Below are 23,977 nucleotides of genomic sequence, written 5' to 3' on the forward strand. Positions count from 1 at the left end.
TCGCCCACCCATCCGAGCTCTCATTACCTTAGGGATTACCACAAAATGTGCTGAGAGCGATCGAAGGGAGCGAGTGGGTACATACCACTGGAACAATTCTTGCAACGGAACCGGTCCTTGTCCATGTAGTCCTCTGAACACTAAGCAAAGTGCTTTAAAGATAACTCGTTGCGGGACAGGTAGCCAATGGAGATCGGCTAGTGCCCTGGAGGAAGAGTCGGAACGGCGCCGGGACAAGGCCAACTTGGCCGCCATATTCTGCACACGTTGCAATTTAGCCACCAAATTGGCTGGGGCTCCCAGAAGCAGTGCGTTGCAGTAGTCCAACCTACTCAGTATGGTGCAGCGCACTACTTCTGGCTGAACACGGGTCGGCAGCAACGGCAAGATCTTCCACAGCATACGGAGCAGCATCATACAAGTGGCTACAGTTTTATTTACAAAAAGGTCCAGTTGAAGATTGGGCCCAAGCACTACACCCAGATTCCTGGCAGAGGCTGCTGCCAAAGGAGCATCCAAAAAAGAGGCGGGCCAAAAGTCAGGAGGCAGCGGCCGGAGGAGCGGATCCAACGAGCAGTGTAATACCTCTGTTTTTGAGCCGTTAAACTGCAGAGAGTTCTGCCTCAACCATTCCGCAGTTGACGCCATACACTGATGGAAGGTCTCCAAAGGCACCGCATCTTTGCCCTCGATGGAAAAGATGAGCTGTGTATCATCGGCATAGTTAATAACCGAGATGCCGAATGATTTAATCAGACTCACTAGAGGGCAAAGGTAGAGGTTGAACAAAATAGGGCTGATGGCAGACCCTTGCGGAACACCCTGCTTAACTGCTTTGATCTCCGACTGGAAAGGTGGCAGGGCCACTACCTGCTGCCTATCACCCAGATAGGAAACCAGCCAGTCACGGGCCAAGCCCTTCACCCCTACATCCTCAAGTCTTCTGACCAAGATGTCGTGGTTGACCGTATCGAATGCGGCCGACATGTCGAGCAGCACTAAAAAGGCTGCTCGACCAGTGTCGGCCCGCGAACGAAGATCGTCTAAGGCGGTCACCAGGGCAGACTCCGTGCCGTGTGCAGGTCTGAAGCCAAATTGAGACATGTCCAGGCAGAGATTGGTCTCCAAAAAACTGGATAAATGCCTAGTAACCAGTTTCTCCAGAATCTTAATGGGAAAAGGGAGCAGCGATATTGGTCTATAATTCGCTGGGCAGGTGGGGTCCAAGGTCTCCTTCTTCAGTAAAGGTGAGACAACTGCCAATTTCCAACACTCCGGGACACGTGCCAAGGAAAGGGACTGACAGCAAATAGCATGCAACGGAGGAAAGAGCTCCGCCTGGAATACTTTCCAGTATTTATGTGGCAGTGGGTCAAACGGGGAGCCGGAGGATACACTATTAGCCACCGAGCAGAATTCCTCGAAAGATGGGAGGGGAAAACTATCCATCAATACCTGTTTGCCAGCTACCCTTTCCCTCACTGTGGCAGTCGCTGATAAGGGGCCCTGTGCAGGTTGAGTAACAGGTGTAGTCGTTAAAGCAAGCTTATTTAGGATCAGGGCGATCTTATCCTCAAAAGCCTGCGCCAAAGAAGTACACAGAGCTTGGGAAGCAGGGATATCATTGGCAGCAGAGGCAGGTCGAGCAAGGTCCCCAACAATCTTAAACAAGGCCTGCGTTTTGTTCGGTGCATTTACGAGTGAATCCTCCAGGAATCGTGCTTTTGCGGCTTTGATGTGTATTTTATAGGTCGATAAGGCCTGTTTGAAGAGAACTTTCTCAGGGTCTAAATAATTTTTTCTCCATGCTCGCTCCGCACGTCTACAACCGAGCTTCAGTTGTAATAGCTCAGCGGTAAACCAGGGCATGGCAATCCTAGATCTATCTCTAATTTTGCATAGAGGGGCCAGCCCATCTAGGGAATTAATGATTTTTCGGCTGAGGCACTCATAGCTTGCATCCACACTGTCTCCTACGGAAATATCACCACTCAACAAGGAAGGCAGGCAAGGTTGTTTAAGCAGCTTTGACCACTGTCTACCCATCCTAGTCCTAGTGCCGCTACCTCCGCTCCCAGTTGGTACCGTAGGGAGTACAACGGAGAAGAGGACCAAAGCATGATCCGTCCAGCATTGAGGGAGGATGTCACGAACTGCCACCTGGCCTGAATCTGCGAAGATCAGATCGAGAGTATTGCCCTTGGAGTGAGTCTGAGAGTGAACCAGCTGCTGCAGGTGAATATCACTGCAGGCCTGAACCAGCTCCGAGAGAGCAGACCTTGTGGAGCCATCAGGACAAAGATTGAAGTCTCCCAAAATCAGAGTCCTGGCATGGGTGTTGGAGAGCTCGAAGATAGTATCAATTAGCTCAGGTACTGCTGACAGGGTACTGGCAGGGGGCCGATAGCACAGCAGCCCAGAATAGAGGGTACCTCCGTGCCCTTTAATGGAGAAGGCCAGAGTCTCACAGCCCACGATGTTCTTGGTATCGAGCAATGAGACATCGAGCGATTCCCTAAATATAAGACCCACACCCCCTCCTCTAGCTCCCTCCCGCGGGTTGTGTCTGATCTTGTAGCCCGGAGGGCATGCTAACCCTAACTCCACCATGCAGTCTGCTCTGGTCCATGTTTCTGTCATAAACAGAATGTCGACCTTACGGGACTCTATGAGAAATACTATTTCCATATGATGTTTGTTCAATGATCTAACGTTCAGCAGACCGCACAACAGAGGCTGTACATATTGCTCAGTAGCAGGTGGCTGATGGTGCAATTCAAGGTTGCATTGTAACAGCATATCTCTGGTGTATATTTTCCGGGCATTTGACGGTGAAGCAGGGACCCCGGCTCCCGGCACGACCTGTGCGCGAACGGGCGCAAACGGGCTTACCTCTGGCGCACCTCCGGCGCGCCGCCGTCGCGCTCGCTGCGCGCCAACGCTGCGCGCTGGTACACACATCGCTTATATACAATGGCTAGCGGTCCGCGCGGGAGTCCTGCGAGGACACACCTCTATCCCCACCAAAGATGGTACCCGAAGGCAGTCTGATCCAGTAGACCTCACCTAAGATGGCGGCCGGAACGCCGCGACCGCGTCCCAGATAGTCCCCGGATTCTGGCTAAATCCCGCAAAGTGCAGGTGAGTTGTCCAATTTAAGATGCAAGTATGACCTAACTATTCCCTGTAATGATAGGCCCCAGAAAGTACAAAGCGCAAGAATGACAGCGCGAGTTGCAGAATTTAAAAACGGCGAGTTGCAATATTTAAAACAGCATAAGAAATAAGCCTGTAGCATCAGCTACGCGTTAGCGCTGTGATATATGTCTACCTGAAGGCGCAGGAAGGCACCTTATATATCCTGATCAATGCGCGGGAGTCCTGCGAGGACACACCTCTATCCCCACCAAAGATGGTACCCGAAGGCAGTCTGATCCAGTAGACCTCACCGAAGATGGCGGCCGGAACGCCGCGACCGCGTCCCAGATAGTCCCCGGATTCTGGCTAAATCCCGCAAAGTGCAGGTGAGTTGTCCAATTTAAGATGCAAGTATGACCTAACTATTCCCTGTAATGATAGGCCCCAGAAAGTACAAAGCGCAAGAATGACAGCGCGAGTTGCAGAATTTAAAAACGGCGAGTTGCAATATTTAAAACAGCATAAGAAATAAGCCTGCAGCATCAGCTACGCGTTAGCGCTGTGATATATGTCTACCTGAAGGCGCAGGAAGGCACCTTATATATCCTGATCAATGCGCGGGAGTCCTGCGAGGACACACCTCTATCCCCACCAAAGATGGTACCCGAAGGCAGTCTGATCCAGTAGACCTCACCTAAGATGGCGGCCGGAACGCCGCGACCGCGTCCCAGATAGTCACCGGATTCTGGCTAAATCCCGCAAAGTGCAGGTGAGTTGTCCAATTTAAGATGCAAGTATGACCTAACTATTCCCTGTAATGATAGGCCCCAGAAAGTACAAAGCGCAAGAATGACAGCGCGAGTTGCAGAATTTAAAAACGGCGAGTTGCAATATTTAAAACAGCATAAGAAATAAGCCTGCAGCATCAGCTACGCGTTAGCGCTGTGATATATGTCTACCTGAAGGCGCAGGAAGGCACCTTATATATCCTGATCAATGCGCGGGAGTCCTGCGAGGACACACCTCTATCCCCACCAAAGATGGTACCCGAAGGCAGTCTGATCCAGTAGACCTCACCTAAGATGGCGGCCGGAAAGCCGCGACCGCGTCCCAGATAGTCCCCGGATTCTGGCTAAATCCCGCAAAGTGCAGGTGAGTTGTCCAATTTAAGATGCAAGTATGACCTAACTATTCCCTGTAATGATAGGCCCCAGAAAGTACAAAGCGCAAGAATGACAGCGCGAGTTGCAGAATTTAAAAACGGCCTGTTACAATCACCATATGGTTGAAACCAGCTGGTTTGTTAGGGGACATCCCTTACACACTAGCAGAAGAAATTCTCAAAAAAGCGTTGACAAGAAGTTGAGAAAAAGTCAGCTCTTCACAGATCTGCCCTGACGCAGAAAGAAAAGAACTCATGTCAGCGCGCTGGGATGATGCCTATATAATCAATGCGCATGTCACTTTTTATGTGGATAACGCCGATGCGGAGCTGAACGACGTTCCCTACCGGTGTGCAGGGGTAATGCTTGAAAATTTCCAGAAACAGTCTGATGCATGGGGAATATTCTAAGGTAAGTAATCTGTGGCTAGAAGTCTCTATCAGATTTCCTAAGTGGCCAAGAGTTCTACAGAGCAAGGATAAGAGGCCTAAAATTAAAATAGGGAATAATTCAAGTCAGAGAATCAATGAAAGACCCGATGCTTTCATGTGGTATCAGTAGCATATACTCCGAAACTGATTCAAAAAGGTAAACTTCCATGTTAGTGTTTACTCTTTTTCGGTTTTCACAAAACTGCAATTTCATAGTAAATTTACAACTACAGAGACTATGCAGTCGGTGCATATAACTCCGCACATAAAAAGATATGTCTGCTCAATCTATTTATGTGCAGAGGTCTCTGCCCCGATTGCGGAGCCTCCACAGTCGTAAACTTATAATTAAATCACAATTTTTGTGAATACTGAAAAAGTGCAATCACAAACTTGATCTGAATCAAGCCCTCAATGCATACAAAGTAACTGAAACATTGGAAAGTGTCTTATAGAAATAAGATTCTGTATATAACAATATAACATTATAAACATAATAAAAGTGGGAGAATTTGAATACAATAAGTTTTTGTCAAAAACAACTAATTTTTAACTTACTTTCCATTTGGTTCCATAAGACACAACGCCCTTCTATCACAAATGCACCTATACAATGTATCATGATGCATTCCTAGAAGATGACCAATCTCGTGACTCATTTGCAATGCAGAATTTAGTTGAGTTGCAGATGAAAACTGAAATAATACATATAAATCAATAAATTAATTAACAGTGTTTTTTGTTCATTCTTAATGTTTAGGAGGCATTAAAACATGTAATAAACTTTGCAGAGGCAGTAAACAATGTCTGGATGCTTGGTTTAACTAGAACTGATGCTTGCATTCTAAATTGGACAACTGCTCATTGATTGATAGGCCCAGTGGCTTTACCAAAACATCTAAATTAGCTAATGGGCTATCTTCCCTTTTCATATGTTATTTTAATGTGTACTTATTGTCATATTTAGTACTAAACTCTGAATGACAGTATTAAAAGCACATGCTTTGCTCAACTTGCATGTGGGCAAATGATTTTTGCGTGACAAGAACTTAGACGAGATTTTTGCACACGGCCCTAAACAAAGCATTCTGCCTGGGAGAACAATGAAGGTTCATACGACACAGTCACACTAAAACTATTAATTTGAGTCCATTAACACAGCAACATGTTTGAAGTATTTTAAGCAAGTATTTATTATAGCATAGGTTTACTTGATATTAGTGTGTGCTTTTTGTACAATTACAGATATCCTCTATTTGAAAATCCTAAAAGGGAATTAAAATATCCTTCAAGGTAATACTGGTACTTCTATTGCTTGCTTTCTTTCCTTAATAACTGGTGCTAAATATAATGGAGAATCCAGCAGGACCGTTAAGATACTTTCCAAATAGAAAACTATTGCTTTAAAAAGTACAACGGAGCCTCAGTGGATATGCCCCTACACAAGTGTCATCAAGTGTTGAATCTCATTTCCGACGTGTTTGTTTTTGTTGACGTGCAAAGTCAGAGTAGGGCATATGGTCATTTGAACCAAAAAAATGTGATAGCAGGAATGCTTGCATTAAATGTAATCCCTGGCAATTGCGCAGGGTAGCATTCCAACCTATCGGTCATTTGCCCACCATGCCACCTTATTTTATACCCAGCCATTTCCAATTCCGTCTTGACCCGGCTTCAAAAGGAACAGTCCAGCCCAAGCTTCCAGATCTTCCCTGAATCAACACACAAGTAATCCAAGATCCGTGTCACCTCAACTGGCACTAGTCAGTCGAGTGTAGCTTGGTTCCAGTGGCACAGTGAGCAACAGACCTGCATCTGGGCAGATGGAATGCCATTTAGGCAAACACAATTTAGTTTGGTTTAGTTTGTTTCACCTTCAGCTAACCCTGGTTAGCTGCAGCTATGAGCACCACAGCTTACACAAAGGAACACGTGTAAAGCACTGAAACATTTGAAAAAGAAACTGACAAGACACTGAAGAGATCCGACAGCAATTTATAAAGATAGACTGTATTTTTATGTTTTATTAGATACCACAATGAAAAAGATTCACTGGAGGGTTCCGGAGATAAAGAATTTACAAAGTATAGTAAATTAAAGCATTTCACTCAACCACGAACAAGCGTTAGCGATGCAAAAAATTTAACACAAAGGGATTGATTACGAGTTCTGGTGTTATTTATTGTAGGAAAGTGGCTCTATATATACTGTTCCCAAATAGGTACAGTGTGTATAGAGTCCACAGTCCCCAGAGGTTTGGCAGAGGCTAAAGTTAGATATAACCTTACTCTCTAAAGTGGTAGCTTGGTCGAGCAGTAAGGCAGTGTCAGAGGACAGTGTAAAGCATTTGTTGTACACACTCAGCCAGCAAATGGTCTCACACACTCAAGAACTGAACTCTAGGCCAATGGTTTGTATAAAAATATATGGTTGTTTTATTTTAGAACCAACAATAGGTATTAAAATATACTTTCTCAGAATGAGATGCTTTAGTTAAACACTTTGCAATATGCAATTGACTTTCGCCAGATAATAGTTACAGTTTGTTGCTATAGGCAACACAATAATACATTGAGCTCAATGGGAATTTTAAGTTATATGCAATTGATTACTTTCAGGATTAATTTTCTAACTCCAGGACTGGATCCTAGATTCAGTCCTGGGACAGTTCCTGGAAACAATTGAGTAAATTCGATTCAGTTACTGTTGTGATTGTTAGGCAATATTTTACTATTTTAAAAGTTGACACAAAAACTTTTTCTGATCAAATTACCAATGTTATCCTATGGAAGGAAATTCACTTAGCAGGTAAGTGGGGTTATGGTTACTTTTTCTAGGTCAGTGTTGGATCCTGGATCCAGCACTAGTGTACCACCTGTAAGCAGTTGAGAAACTGTGTTTAAGGTATACAGGCGATTTTTAAGGAATATTTATAAGTTTGCAAAATTAACACTTAGAAGAAATTTCATAGAAAAACAGTCAATGGTTTCCTATGGAAGAAAATTCGAGTTACGGGTAAAGTATGTTCTCGTTACTTTTGTAATCCAGTGCTGGGCTCCTAAGCTCAGTACTGGGGCCTCTATCTAAAACAGGTAAGTAATTACGTTTACACAGTTGGTACGATTTGTAAAGAATATTTGTAGTTTGCAAAATCGACACTTAGAAGTAATTTCACAGAAAAACAGTCAATGATTTCCTATGGAAGAAAATTGAGTTACTGGTAAGTACGGTTGTGAGTACTTTTCAGGGTCAGTGCTGGGCACCAAGATCCAGCACTGGGATCTCTCCTAATAGCAGGTGAGTATTTCCGTTTTCGTTACTCGGTTGATTTTAGATGAATATTTCAAAGTTTAGAAACTCCACACTTAGAAGAAATTTCAGAAGAAGCCAGTCAATGTTACCCTATGGAAGAAAAGTGCGTAATCGGCTTTTGGGTAAGTACTCGACTGGCAGAGTTAAGGTTCTGGGCATAGACTCAGGGGTCTCCCAGGGTCAGGTAAGTACAGTTGTTACACCCTCAGCAGCACAGGGGCAGCCGCGTGCAGAGTGAGTTAGGCACAATGTTATCCTATTGGAGGCTGGGGGGCCTTGGTTGGTGGTTGGTGGCTGCTGACTAGCAGGCCACACGGCTGTGGGAGCTGGGCTCCTGGTCACTAGCTCAGGGCAAATGAGGAAGTGGGTAGGAGTAGAAATTGCACTGCCAGGGCCACTGGGGCGGCTGGGTGCAGGGTGCTTTTGAGCCTTGGGCGCTCAATGGATTTCAATGGGAAAGCTCAAGGACGAACAAAGGCTGCAAGCTCGGGGTCGAAGATTCTTCAGGTGCCACCACCACTTCGAGAGGTAAGTTGGGTAGTTGGAGGATAGGTAGGTACCCAGGAGTCAGGAACAGAGAGCCGCAGGGCACCGGGTGCAGGGGTGCCTTTTGATGTCGGGAAATCTTACCCTCTGTTGATCGCGGTGGGGGGGGGGGGGGGTCCCTCGTTCTGAGGCTGCAGGCGTCATCAGGAGCGTCGAGGTGGGTCCTTGGGTGCCGGATTCGGGGTCACAGTCGCCGGGGGAATGTCCTCGGGGTCTTTGTCCACTCCGGCACAGGCCAGGTTTGGCAGGTGCAGAGTGTCCAGGTTTCGCGGTCCGGGCTGATGCCAGGGGTTAGAAACTTGCTTTGAGCAGAGCCACTGCTTGTGGGAGTCCCAGGTGCTCAGAGTCATAAGGTTGCCAGGTCCTCTGGGATTTGTGAGGTTGCTGGCCACAGGAGGTGCCGGGAATCAGCAGGAGCAGGTTTGAGGGTCGACAGGCCAGTAGAGCTGGGGCTAAAGCAGTTGGTGTCTTCCTCTTCTTAGCAGCTGCATGGCAGGTCTTCTTTCTTCTTTGCTAGTTTAGAATCTGGAATCTGAGGAAGGAAGGTTCAGGGTGCCCCTAAATACTAGATTTAGGGGCGTTACAGGTAGGTTAAGGGCAAGGACCAATGGGTCCCTGCCATGGGGTGGGTACACCCCCTATCCTGCCACTCTCCTGTGGGAGGGGGGAAGTACTGTATCCAAAAAAAGGGAGGGGGGGACCAGGAGCTGGTTAATGGTCCAGTGCCTGTGCTCCAAGAAGTCAATAGGGTAATTACTAGAAGGCACTGTTCCAGGGTCGGTATGGTTGAAAGTCAACCAAGACCGTACCTCAACAAGAGGAAAGTAAAGAGGAAGGGATGGATCTAACTGTTCGTGGTCTAGGATGGGGTACTCAGGATGGGGGGGAGACAACAAAAGTGTCTCTTGTTGCCCTCACACACCCCGAAGGATGTCATGCTTCATCATCGGGCAGTGCTCCTCGTCGGGCCGGCGGTGCAATGCCCTACGGGTCCCCCGAAGGGTCTCTTTAGCGGAGATCTTTTAAGAGAGCTGCCGATTGGTGCATGCGGGTATGTGGAGGGGGAGTGCCAGGGTCAGTGGTGACGGTAGTGTGTGCAGAAATAAAAATACCTAAGGGTTACCTGGGAAGCTAATTTAATAAGAAGGTACCCTTGGTACACTAAAAAACGTGGAAAGATGTTACTAATCAAAACGTAATGTGTCAGTAGTAACTGAAGATACAGGTCAAAAGGTCGACATGTTTCGCGCCTTTTAGTGGTCAGAATGATCCATGGCGCTTCATCAGGACCAGTAGAGGTGAAGAGTGTGGGGAGAGGTGCCCAGACTATGTGTAGTGGGGGGGGTAAAATATCACCCTCTCACTCGGCAACAAAAAGGGGGGGGGAGTACAGTGTCTCCTAAACAGGTAGTGTGTGAGAAAAGGAGTCTGTTGTGCCCCCTTTGCGTTGTACCTATAATAAGAGTTGGAATTACTCCTTGAGTTAAAGAGCGGCGTAGGAGGCCCACACCATCTAGGGGGGTTGCTCAGGTGACGGCACTGGAAACCTGCCCGGTCCAGACGCCTGCTCGGAGGTAATGGGTCCCTGCCATGGGGTGGGTACACCCCCTATCCTGCCACTCTCCTGTGGGAGGGGGGAAGTAGCCTATTCCTAATTGGGCAGGGCATCTTCAAGATGGCAAGAGCCTGGAGATGTGCTTCACCTCGCCTCCCCCACCTGAGGGGTGGGGTTGGCAGAGGCTGGCACATCCCCTGTCCTTACTTGGGGTTTCCGGCCAGTCTTCCTGCCAGAGTGGGGGTCAGAACCGGTGGGGGCCAGTTGCTGAGTACAGCAAGTGGCCTGGGGAAGTTCACAAAGGCGGCATGCCTTTGAAGCTTCCCCCTGCCCATCCTGGGAGAGGAGACCTAGCACCTCGCCCAGGATGTGCATTGTTGCAGGCCCAGGAGAGTGGGGGCTCTCCGCCCAGGGGTCCAGCAACATGTCTGCTGTGTGGCAGCCTAGGCAGCCTCTCAGACAAGACGTGGATTGTAGGTTAGGTTTCAGGGGGCATCTCTAAGATGCCCTCTGTAGTGCTTTTTACATTAAATCCCACACTGGCATCAGTGCGGGTTTAATGTGCTGAGAAGTTTGATACCAAACTTCTCAGTCTTCAGTGTTGCTATTATGGTGCTGTGGAGTTCGTGTTTGACGAGCTCTCAGCGCCATATACTTTTAAATGGCAGCACTGCACTTACAGTGCTCAGGAATGGACCTGGGTGCTGTAGGGGCACAGGGCTCATGCTCCTATGCCCACACCACTGGCATAGGGCACACAGCTAGAGGGGTGGCTGATGTATGCCAGGGCAGTGTAGGTTGTGGGCATGGCACACAGGGATGTGTGCCATGTCGACTCTTTGTTTTGTCTTGTACCCATACACTCAGCATGCAAGGGCAGTGTGTTTGTGTTAGGGTACAGGGCCTCTAAGGGTGGCAAAATAAGTGCTGCAGCCCTTAGTGGCCTTCTCTGGTCACAAGGCCCTGGGTACCATTTACCAGGGGCTGACATGTGGCCAGGGTTTGCCAATTTGGATTTTAGGTTTTAGGGAAGGAACATAGGCCCTGGGCACCTGATTGGCAGGAGTCCAGGTCACACTCAGTCAAAGTACATTCAGCAAAAAGTGGGGCATACCATGCAAGAAAGATGGCACTTTCTCGCATTTATCACATATGATAAATAACGATACCACTGGTACGTTATTTATTGGGCGCAATAAATAACACCTATTATGAGCTTGTGGGGTATAACGTGCAGATATTGATATTTACAGCACCAAAATCCCCATGATACAGTAAATACAGTACAATTTCCCCTGTTAAATGTTAGCAGGTTTGACCAGTCGAAATATAACAAATGTTGAGGTGTTTAATGCATCAGATAATTATCAAATGCATTCAATAAGACAAAACCTGTAATTCCCACCTGTGTGTAAACAGGGGTTTACTCATGGGTCAGAATTAACCGACCCACTCGTAATCAGGCCCTCAAAAACCTTTTCACCAGATAGTTGGGCTACTTTTGTTGTCACTTAGAGTCACTTTAGGCGAACAACTCCAGTAGGAAGCCAGTCAGGGGGTCCATCAAGGTACTCAGAAGCTGTTACCTCAGCAGGTGAAGCAGTTTCCAGTCAGTTTAAGGCACTTTATCCACTTTGCAATGGATTCCTATGACAGTGGTTTTGATACAAGGGATGAAGGATGCAGTGGACGCGATGCGGTCGATGGCAGCCTTCCTACTGCTACTTCTTGGTACACTAAGGTGGTGAGGCAGTTCCAGTCACAGGATCCACGTCCCTGGAAGTTCTCTCGGTGCTGGTAATTAGGTCACCACTGGTACTGCGGTCACAGCCAAATCCTTCCCTGGGCAATACCTCTGCTTTTTGGCAACCAAGTTGCACTCAAACGACTCAGCGAACTCAGGTGCAACTTTGAGTGCTGGGTACTCTTCTCTGGTGCTGCACGGTGGCAGTTGGCGGCGGCTTGAAGATTCTAGGCTACCAACTTGCCCAGCAGGCTTCTCAGCTGTTGTGGCCCTGTGATCGGAACAGGAGGTCAGACAACTGACCCTTGGAGTCTATTTGCTTTTGGCTGGGCTCTGGAGACGACCTCTCCATGAGCAGGAAAAAGCAGGCACAGCCCCTCTTCTGTGCTAGCCTCCAGGTTCAGCAGGTGCAGTTCACGCTGGTGCAGCATCTATTTGCAGGTTCCATGGTGCAGAAAGGCATTCCTTTTTCGGCCCTCTTCCAGTGCAGTCGAGATATGAGTTCTGGGTGCCAGGGGTGCCCTATTTAGGTTTAGAAAATGCCTCAGGGTAGGTTGCCAATGGGCTACCAGGTTCCATCCCTCCTGATGACCACTTCTTGAGATCTTGAGAGGTGCGGCATCTAGCTATCCCAAGATGCACCATTCTGCCTACTCCTAACCTGTCAGAGCCCCTCTCACAGTGTCCAGAGCTCCCTAGCCAAACCTAGAGGTATGGCTACCAAGGGGGCTACAAGCTCCTGAAAAATGGTTTCATAACCGTTTTCCCCTCTCCTTCCCGGGTGCCAGCTAGTCTGCCTAAAAATGAGGCTGCCAATCTCCTAAGTATTCCCCATTTGATCTTGAAAGGAGGCTTCAGCTTTGAAGCACACCTTTCGGGCCAATACCCGTTTGGCTTCCTGCAGTAGGGAGGTAACACATCTATCCAGTGCAGATCCCTATTGTCTCCTTTCCTGGGAGTCGTTAGCACGTCTCCCTGGGAGGGAAGAAAGCTATCTCAGGTTTAAGGTCCTTCTGTAACCGTTAAGGGAACAGTAGACTGAAGGCCACAAAGTGGTACATTTGTAAAAGTTGCACACTGTTACTTGTTATATTATTTTCATCCTGATGATCAAGTCAGGCTTAATGCAATGAGCTTTGTGATACCTTGGAGTATCAACTTTGGTTGCACCATCCTGGAGTTAGCACAGCTAAGGGTCAGCATGTAACCTTGTACTTGCCAATGGGGCAACCAAGTCTTTCCACAGTAAAACAACAGTTTCATGTTTTTACAGCCAGAATGTGTAAAATGTGTGTTCTGCCCATGAAATATGCTGCACCTTGCCTTAGGGCTCGATAGGCCTGCCATTGGAGTGACTTACACATATTTCAGAAGAACATTTTACTTTGCCATGGCTTTAAATGGCAAAGTCGGCTAGGAGTTCAAAACTGCTCTTCCAGTCTGCAATGGCGGAGTGGGAGACTTGTTTTACCTTTGTCACACCCAGGGTGGCACTACCAGTGCACAATCCCTGGGGCGACTCTCTAAATTTCAGGCCCTGGGTACCATGTACAAGGGATTTACAGATAAGCTATCCTATGACAACTGGCTGTAGTCAATGTAATATACACATTTTAGAGTCAGGGCACTGAGGTTTGGTTAGCAGGCCTCAGTTCACTCTCAGAGTCAACAAACCAGCACCATCAGTCAAAAGAACTGGGGGCAACCATACAAAAAGATGCATTTCCTTACACAGCCATATACAAATCAGTCCTGACCTGGCTGTAATAGGGACAGTCCAGCCTGATATGCCAGGCCAGTTCCAGACCCAGAGTTTAAGCACCTCAAGACACGTTTTGCCCTGATTGGGGCTTGTCATTTGGGTGTAGCTTTGTTCTAGTGGCACAGAGAGCATAGGACCCGCGTCTGGGCATACCCTTGCCATTAAGAGTGTTACATCAAACACACAAAGGTGATTGGAGGAATGCTTGCAATAAGTATATCCATTGGCAATTGTGCAGGGTAACATTCCAACCAATTATTCTTTTGCCCGCCATGCAACCTCAGATATGACCCAGCGATATTAAAATCAATTTTGACTTTTCTCCAGTAGGAACAGACCACGTATAGTTACACAATTACACAGTGGGATATAAATATATATATAAGACTCATTGTACCCGGTTGCCCGACATTTTAACGAATTCCACCAGGCACAAAATATTTGAGGTACTACATAATTGACTGTGTACCTTTTAACAAATGAGGGGGGTAACGGAGAGAAAACCCTACGAAAGTTGGAGACCAAATATATTCTAGAATTGGATTACAAGAACCCAAACGGTCTCAACATAACTGAAGATCTATACACATGTCTTTAAAACATACTATTTTAAAAGTACCACTTAGTTTGCCTTTGCTCTCTATATATACGTAAATATCTGTTCGCCCACATGACTATGTTCTTATCTGGGATGTTCTATCATGGCTCCCGGACACACAATACTATGCATGCAGTATGTGAAACGAGAACAATATCACAAATTCTACAAGATGGGTACTGTAAAAAGATATAAGATAATATCTACCTCACGGCAAACCCAAAAGTTCACTTCGAGATACAGGCTTTTATCTTGTTTTAAATTTCCCTTCAATTGATTTTTACAATTATTGTTTCACTTCAATACACACTACTAACAGCAGAGGCTTCTGCTGATCTAGTATGGGTTACTGCATTACCACCTGGGGCGAACCAGTAGTGTTAAGATATACAGCTATAATTTAACAGTCAAAAAGTTGTGCAAAAGACCCAAGCTTAGCAATATAATTTTACATACAATAAAAGAGATGAATTAATATATATGGTAATTGGCATTTTATAAAATGACTTTTAGATTGCAAAGATATTTTCTCAATTTTAAAATAAAATTGGGTGTATAATAATGATCTATTTGCATGTTTACCTATTTATTTATTTATTGAATAACAATTTGCACAATATATCTTAAAATGATGAATAATCTAATTCATAACGGATATATGGCTAAGCAAAGACAGTTGGTATCGATTTTATTCAACTATCGCAGATAGATTTTATGGCATTTTAAGGTCTATTTTTGTAAAATTCTTATTGCATTGCATTTTATCACATTGGTTTTGCACATAATGGTATTCATACCATGATTTTAGACAAATGTTTAATTGCTGTATAAACTATACATATCATGTAACCAACGATATGACCAGATTGGTGCCCGGTATTGTTTTGTATTAGAAAGTGGTATTTGTTTACATATTGCACTGTCACTTTAACATGTTTGAGAAAAATGGGAAAAAAATTGTATAAAACCAGTCAGGTGACTTACCTACATGTCATGTGATCAAGGCTCCCTGTAGCCGAAAAGCGTAATGGCTGACAGAGTTTGGAGACGATAAACTAGATTCTGTGCATCTAGCTGTGGTCCGTGCTCCATTTTGTTGAATCGACATAGCCGCTGTGCAGTGGAGTTTTCTGGATATATATATACATATATATCTATCTATCTATCTATCTATCTATCTATCTATCTATATATATATATATATATATATATATATATATATATTCACTGAAAAAACCATAGGTTTCACACACGTTATAGTTAGGAATTAGCATTTAAAAAACCTTGCAAATTCACTTAAAAAACCATAGGTTTCACACAAGTTATAGTTAGCTGTACATTTCACTTGTAAAAAACCAATGAAATTCCACGTTATAGTTAGATCAGGTAACTATAACTTGCGCGCCCACAATAAACTGCTCATGACGTCACATATTACATCACTCATGACATGGTCAGTGACATCACTCATGACATCAATGATGACATCTGAAATGACACATTGTGCATTGCGGTCGCGCAAGTTATAGTTACCTGATCTAACTATAACGTGGAATTTCATTGGTTTTTTACGAGTGAAATGTACAGCTAACTATAACTTGTGTGAAACCTATGGTTTTTTAAGTGAATTTGCAAGGTTTTTTAAATGCTAATTCCTAACTATAACGTGTGTGAAACCTATGGTTTTTTCAGTGAATTTGTACGGTTTTTTAAATGCGAAGTTATGTATTTATTTTTAATTTTTGCGCGCTTACAGATATATATATTGATTTAAATGCTATTTTCTCAGGACCTACTGAACAGATTTACACCAGACCTGCAAAAGGCACATCCCTGACCTGAGGACTACCTCTCTGCCCAATTTCAAGTAATTCTGTTCAGCCGTTCGGGCTGTAGCTCGGACTAAAGGTCCTATGGGAAAATGCATGGGGAAAACGCGTTTTGGGACCCCCCTTTTTTCTCAGCCCCCGCTTGACGAATCCCCCCGAGACTTTTAGGGTAGGAGCGGAGCGTAGCGCCCCATTAGTTTTGAAAAATTCGCGAGGATTCGTCAACCGGCGCCAAAGTTATTCCAAATAGAATGTTGCGGATTTCCTATGGAAACACGGTCCTAACTATAACTATCTACTGGCGACCGCCAGTAGATAATATATATATATATATATATATATATCACTGAAAAAACCATGGGTTTCACACACGTTATAGTTAGGAATTAGCATTTAAAAAACCTTAGAAATTCAATGAAAAAACCATAGGTTTCACACATGTTATAGTTAGCTGGACATTTTACTCGTAAAAAACCATTGAAATTGCCCCGTTATAGTTAGTTCAGCTAACTATAACTCGCGCGCCCGCAATGCACTGCTGATGACGTCACATATTACATCACTCATGACATGGTCAGTGACATCACTCATGACATCACTGATGACATCTCAAATGACATCACTGATGACATCATCCCGTGAATGTGTGTTTTTCTGAAAATTAAATATGTTTTATATATGTATATCTCAAGGTCGATGGAAGAATAAATGGGTATATAAGTGTCTAAATGGATGATTTGTTTATGAAAAATTGATTGTGTAACTGACTGATTAGGTGTATCATAGTGAAGACATGGCTTAGTGAGTGATGTTTAAATATGTATATATCTGTATCAGTCTTTCACTTTGTGTATAAGTGGCTATATGGGTTGGTGAGTACCTACATGAGTGTCTATATAGGTTATTAGTTGGTTTTTTGATTATCAGTCTGAGTGTCTGCATGGTTCGGTGGGGGGTATTACGTAGTGCATAGGTGCATGAATGAGTGACTCACTGTTTGTATGTGTTGAAGATAGTATGTGTGCAGGACTGCATGGGTGGATGAGTGTGTGTATGGGTGTGTTAGTGAGTGAATCACTGTCTCTACAGTGTCTTTATGAGTAACTACATATGTTTTTAACTAGTATATGTGACTATTGGTGTATATAAGTGAGTATATGTAAGAGTGAGAGATTGAAAGAGTTCCTGTATGAATAAGTATGTGTTTCTATAAGTGATTGTTTAAAAGACTAAGTATGTGTAAGTTTTTGTAGAAGTAACTGTGGTGGTGTGTGTATAACTATATGCAAGTAAACGGATGTTTGATTCTTTATTAGCATGGGTGACTATGTGTGTGAGTAACTCTACGGATGAGTGGCATTGTGTAACAGGATGTATAGGTGTATGAGTACATATGATGAGTGAGTACATGTATGAGTGACTGTATAGGACTGTTGGTGAATGAGTGGATGTGTATGTGGATCTTAGAATTACTGAAGAGGTTGTTGTAACTGGTATTGGTATGTCCATTGTTTTGTAAAGTTTAGTCTCTATTTATGAATGTGTGTATCAAAGGTTATATTAGGGTGAGAGGAGGTCTGTCACTCTATCACAAGGATGATGTCATCAGTGATGTCATCAGTGATGTCATTTGAGATGTCATCAGTGATGTCATGAGTGATGTCACTGACCATGTCATGAGTGATGTAATATGTGACGTCATCAGCAGTGCATTGCGGGCGCGCGAGTTATAGTTAGCTGAACTAACTATAACGGGGCAATTTCAATGGTTTTTTACGAGTAAAATGTCCAGCTAACTATAACATGTGTGAAACCTATGGTTTTTTCATTGAATTTCTAAGGTTTTTTAAATGCTAATTCCTAACTATAACGTGTGTGAAACCCATGGTTTTTTCAGTGAATTTGCAAGGTTTTTTAAATGCTAATTCCTAACTATAACGTGTGTGAAACCTATGGTTTTTTCAGTGAATTTGCAAGGTTTTTTAAATGCTAATCCCTAACTATTTCGTTTTTGAAACCTTTGTTTTTTTCTGAGAATTTGTATGGTTTTTTATATGCTAAGTTATGTATTTTTAATTAAAGATATTTTTTTTTATTTAAATAAAATTACTTTATATTCATTTATATATTATCTGTTTTTTTTTATAAATTATTTTTTTAAATAATTCAATTTGGATATTTTTTTTTATAATTTTTTTAATTATTTAATGTCCTCTTTTTTTTTTTTTTTTTTTTTTTATAAATTCTTGGGGTGCGCGCTCTGAGCGCGCACCTAGTACTATTTCGTAAGTTTTTTATGAATTCCGGCGTACGTTATTTACGTACGCAAATATACTTATTGGTGCGCGCTGGGAGCGCGCACCCAGTACGTATGCGTACATACGTACGCATGCGTCCTACGCCCTCGACGCGGTTTACTTCCGCATACGCTAAAATTACGCGCAATAACAGTCGCGTATACGCGTGTTAAACGTATGCGCGCTAGGTACGCGTATATGACGTATGCACCTGCGCGTTTACGCGTTCGTGCATACGTCATCACGGGGTGCGCGCACGGAGCTTGCGCAGTGCGCGCACCTCGGGTTTATACATAATAAAACAACATTTCTTATTGGTTATCATTACTTTCAGTTTCTAATTGTTTCAATACCACACCCAATCCCCTCATGGCAAGTCATGTGATCAAGAATCATCACTTATGATTGGTTTGAAGTACTTTCTGTTCCAGATTCTTCCCAAACCACACCTACTCCCCTCATTATTAGTTCTGATTCCTTTGGAGAAGGAGCTATTCTGTTGTTGAGAGACAATGGCTGAACAGCAACCTACTTCAGACAGTGAGCAGGACACTCTTGAGAGGCAGAGGAACAGGAAGCAGAAAGACAGCTTTGTATGGCAGTTTTTTACTTTTCCAGAGAATGAGAAAAAGGTAAATGCACCGAAAGTTACATGTGTAGTTTGTAAAAAAGTCTTATCTCGTGGGAATCCTAACAAGAAATATTCTTTTAGCATTCACACTATGTTGAGACATGTTTACAAAATGCATCCAGCATCTTATCGTCGAGCTTCTGGAGAAAACTCTCCACCTGCTCAGCCGACGACATCAGCAGCAGCTCAGCCGAGCACATCTTCGGCAGCTCAGGGGAGCACTTCAGCTGCGATGGTGCCTTCACCTGTTTCTTTACCTCTTGTTGGTCCACCTTGTTTGGCGAGGTTGTCTACACGGTGCACTGATTGCGGTTCTCTTATTTCTGTGGGGGAGACCAGTCTTGATCTCCTTCAGAGAAAATTTGATGCGCATCCATGCACTAGGCCATAGATGTTTTTTCTTTTTTTGCGTTTTTCTCTTCCTGTTTCCCTCCATTAACTCAAGGGCTCTTTTAAGAGCCACTTATAAACTTAACCAAACAAATTTTTTTTTTAGAAATTTTTTTTGAAATTTTTTTGAGGTGCGCGCACCCTGCGCGCACCCAAGGTTTTTTATTTATTTTTTTTTTTTTCTTGAGAGACTCCCCCTTTTTCCTACTAATGCAACTGTGAAATCACCAGAGCAAAACGCAACAAATCTCTGCCTGTAATTCCTATTTGCACACAGAGTCATGTTTTCACATTAGTCACAAAACGAAAAATCTTTGCCAATTTGAATGCACACTTACTGCTCTTTTTTGTTGGCAAGTGAAAATCACTTTTACAGACTGACACATTATGAATCCACTTTTCAGATTTTTTTAAATGCACATGTCCAGACTGCTTTTTCAGACCACAAACCATGTGTATGCTGGGTGACTGCCTACACTCCAGCAAGGGCAACCAGCCTTAGTGATGATGAATGTATTTGCATTACAGACTGAAACCTCAAAACCCCACAGCAGATTATCAGAGCCAGGACCTCTGTTCTCTACACCTCTCTCCACTCAGCAGAACCAGATAATGGCAAACTTTCCCTCTCTTTTTCCACACATATACATGTTAATTTCAAAACTCACTGCTTCCCCCTTTTTTTCAAATGTAATCACACATTTCTATCGGTTGAAAACCAACCCTTTTCCAAAAGTACCCTTCCCCCTACTTGACTTCTGCCTAGTTCCCTTCCCCCAACTTGACTTCTGCCTGCTACCATAGCAACAGCTCATGGAACACTGCTGTGTGGAGTTAGGTCAGAAGTTCGCCACACAATGTTTCAATTCCACAGAGCAAGAGTGCTTGACTTTTCAAACCTTACAGCAAATCCATAGTACTGTTCTTTGGTAACACATTTTTCTGAACCAATACAAAACATGCTTCTATTATTTTACACATACAGCCTAGTTTTTAGTGTAGAATGGTATGAAACAGCCAATCAGTTCTTTTTTTTTTTATTAAAAATATGTATGCCTCCATTTCCAAACTGTCTTTCATTTTTTTTTACCATTCTACTGAATTACACCTCCTGAGTGCATCCAGATCTCCTTTGAAGATGTTCACAGTGTGGATTGTAGGACACAGCTATGTCTTCTGGAGTGAAAAATTTGCAGAGAAAAGAGGTATGGTGAGAGACCTTGCTTTGCCAAATGTAGACATCAAATGGATTGGTCAGAGAGGGTTAAAGTGGCACCAATTAATGCCTTTGGTGAAAACCTTTCAACATCTCCCACAGCCTAACCTTATTATTGTGCACTGTGGTGGTAATGATCTAGGCACTTTAACTGGGGTAGGTTTGGAAATGCTTATTAAGGACACCTTTGTGCAATTGATGTCGCTTTTTCCACAAACTGCCTTTGTATATTCTAACATATGCCAAAGGCAAAAGTGGAACTGGTCCAACCAATTTTGTCCGAAGATTGACAAAGCAAGGAAGCACGTCAACAAATCTATTTCTGCTTTCCTCAGAGACTATGGTATGGGTTCCATTTACCACAACAACTTGCGTTACGACATGCAAGACATTTATAGAGGAGATGGTGTGCACTTCACTGATGAAGGCAACAGAGTCTTCCTCTTGAACCTCAGACTCTGCATCGGTACTTACTTGTAGGTACCAAAAAACAAACAATAAACACAAGGGCTCTTTTTAGAGCCACCTTATATCTAAACACTTAAATGCGATTTTTTTTAAATTTTTTTTATTAATTTTTTTTCCGGGTGCGCGCAGGGTGCGCGCACTCGGCGATATTTTTTTAAAAAATATTATTCTTTTTTTTTGCCCTACAAGGTCCTACTTTGACCCCCTTACAATGCCTACTGGGTCTATTTCTACCCACTCTGCCCCCTTTTCAAGTTCTCCCCCTTTGTTTATCACCCCCTCTTTATGCGATAGACAAAATGGCGGCCGCCGCTTCCTGACTTCCACCGATTCGAATGTTTACTAAGATCTAACAACCAATCAGAATTGCGCTCGCGCACGGCAAGGTGCGCGCACCCAGCGCGCACTCTGCGCGCTTACAGATATATATATTGATTTAAAGGCTATTTTCTCATAATCTACTGAACAGATTTACACCAAACCTACAAAAGGCACTTCCTTGACCTGGGGACTACCTCTCTGCCAAATTTCTAGTAATTCTGTTTAGCCATTCGGGCTGTAGCCCTGTCTAAAGGTCCTATGGAAAAATGCATGGGAAAAACGTGTTATGGGACCCCCCTTTTATCTCAACCCCCGCTTGACGAATCCCCCCGAGACTTTCAGGGTAGGAGCGTAGCGTAGCGCCCCACCTATTTTGAGAAATTCGCGAGGATTCGTCGACCGGCGCCAAAGTTATTCCAAATAGAATGTTGCGGATTTCCTATGGAAAAGGGGTCCTAACTATAACTACCTACTGGCGACCGCCAGTAGGTAATATATATATATATATATATATATATATATATATATATATATATATATATATATATATATATAAGCATACGGTAAAGTCCAGGCAAACTCATACTCCTCCGTTTTGGATTTCACACAAGATATTTATTGGCAACGCGATTCACCCTCACTAGGGCTTCGTCACAGCCTCAAATAGACAGGTTTCATGCATGACGTGAATACATAAAAATAATTTGTTTAATGGATGCACAGTGATGAATATTGTGCCACTTGGCATTTGTACTCTTCAGCAATATTACAACAAATGTGTTGTTAATTATACCACTTTTGATGGTTTATAAGTGACTGATCTTTAGCCACCTGACTGGTTTGGAGATTGTATTTACTTATATATATATTAACTTATTTACTTATTGTTTATATTTAATCTCTTTCAATTTAAATATAATGTTGTGACAATAATATGTATACTTGATTTTTGCTATATCCGTTTCATCACTGTATTAGAAACCTGAAAATTTAAGACAAAATATGTTTTCTATGTCCTTGGGATTGCCAAACCTGTTATTTTTAAAGGTGATGGGGCACTTTTTTTTTTTCTGATATGGCAGTGATGAAGCCCTAATGAGGGTGAAACGCGTTGCCAATAAATATCTCTTGTGAAATCCAAAACTGAAGAGTGCAGGTTTGCCTGGACTTTACTGTATGCTGAAGTTTTCTTTTTGATATTGAAGCCAGGTCCTGCATTCATGAGCTTGCACCAGCCCCGCCTGTGTGGACGAGACCGGTTTTCCCTGCAGGACTTTCTTTGCGAGAGAAATATATGTATATATGTGATGTGTTCTACTAAAGGCCTTTGAAGAGACATTAAGCTATTGTAGCACAAGTATGATTTCGATTTTGGAGGAAGGTGACTCGGATTATGTCAGAAGTGATTGAGCAGGAGGTCCCTCGAGATGCCAGGTGGCATGTATTATGCGTTTCTGGGGAACAGGCGTGGCCCAAAAACCACAGAATCTGGCTAATGGTGGCTGCAATAGTAGCCAAGAGAAATATTGCAGGGGCATGGGGGGCTGTTCAACTGCCGAAAGTTTCACAATGGAAGAGAGACTTGGAATGGTGCTCTGCTGCGGGAACGACTATCTATGAGAGTCGAGGCTGCCCCAAAAAATGGGAGAAAGTTTGGCAAGGGTGGGAAACCTTTAGGAGGAATTGGGGGGTGCCCAACAGCTAGGAGGGGAGGGTGTGGCAGGTGGCGGGTAAAAGGAGGGGAAGTATCCACGTATTCTTTTGACTGTTCCCAAATAATCATCCGTCCCAGGTCGTGCTGGATGACGAGACTTTTGTAGTTTAACCATTGATTGTGCTAAATTGTATTCTGACACTTGTTTAATAAAAAGACGTTTGAAAACAAAAACATCTTGCACCAGTTATACGGAGTCCGTATTCATCCTTCCCGTCTAAGGGGAATTCAAAGGTGTGAAGATTGAAGTGATATTTGCACTCCGAAGAGGAGAAAGCCGCGGTAGCCCCCCGGACAGCAGAAGTATCCACCGATTGTGGGAGTCACAAAGACCTGAGTCGTAGGACAAGCGTAACGCCAGCAGCCCGAAAGGTAGGAGGCCATCGAGAGTCTGGTTGGGAGGTGTGAAGTGCTCAAGTAAATCAATAACCAATACTTGAGCGTTCAGTATTCCTTAATTACATCATGTCAGCCGACATGCTGAGGAACCGGGAGGCTGCAGCAGACAAAATGTTCGGTGACTTACCTAGCGCAGACCGAATAAGAGAATCCAGTTGCCCCACGGCAGGAGGTCATTAAAGCTTATGGGACATCTTTAAACAACTGGAAAATATCATGAAACATGAGCAAGCTAAGAGGTGGGAGGACAAATCGCTCCATACATACTTGGAGGTGGGCAGGATTCCCAGGGGTTTGAGGATTGTGATCACCACTAGTTTCGAAAACCCAAATCCAAATATGCTTAGGGAGGGGGTGTAGTGTCGCGGTCTAGTGGACGCGCGCACTACGGAGTGACGCAGAGGCGCGTAGCGGACGTCGGACGCTACAGCGCATGCGCGAAGGACAGCGGCGCGAACGAGGG

General features: G+C 44.0%; 1 protein-coding gene across 1 annotated transcript in view; it reads right to left on the reverse strand.

Annotated features, from left to right (window-relative positions):
- LOC146785486 (disintegrin and metalloproteinase domain-containing protein 9-like) overlaps positions 1-23,977 on the reverse strand; it is a 1,594,707-nt gene that overhangs the window by 648,018 nt on the left and 922,712 nt on the right. The window contains exon 11 of the mRNA XM_085633059.1: positions 5,291-5,427. Coding sequence (XP_085489185.1) covers positions 5,291-5,427 — 137 coding nt within the window. The remainder of the gene's footprint in view (positions 1-5,290; positions 5,428-23,977) is intronic.

Source organism: Triturus cristatus, chromosome 11 (assembly GCF_964204655.1).
Source record: "Triturus cristatus chromosome 11, aTriCri1.1, whole genome shotgun sequence".
NCBI lineage: Eukaryota > Metazoa > Chordata > Amphibia > Caudata > Salamandridae > Triturus > Triturus cristatus.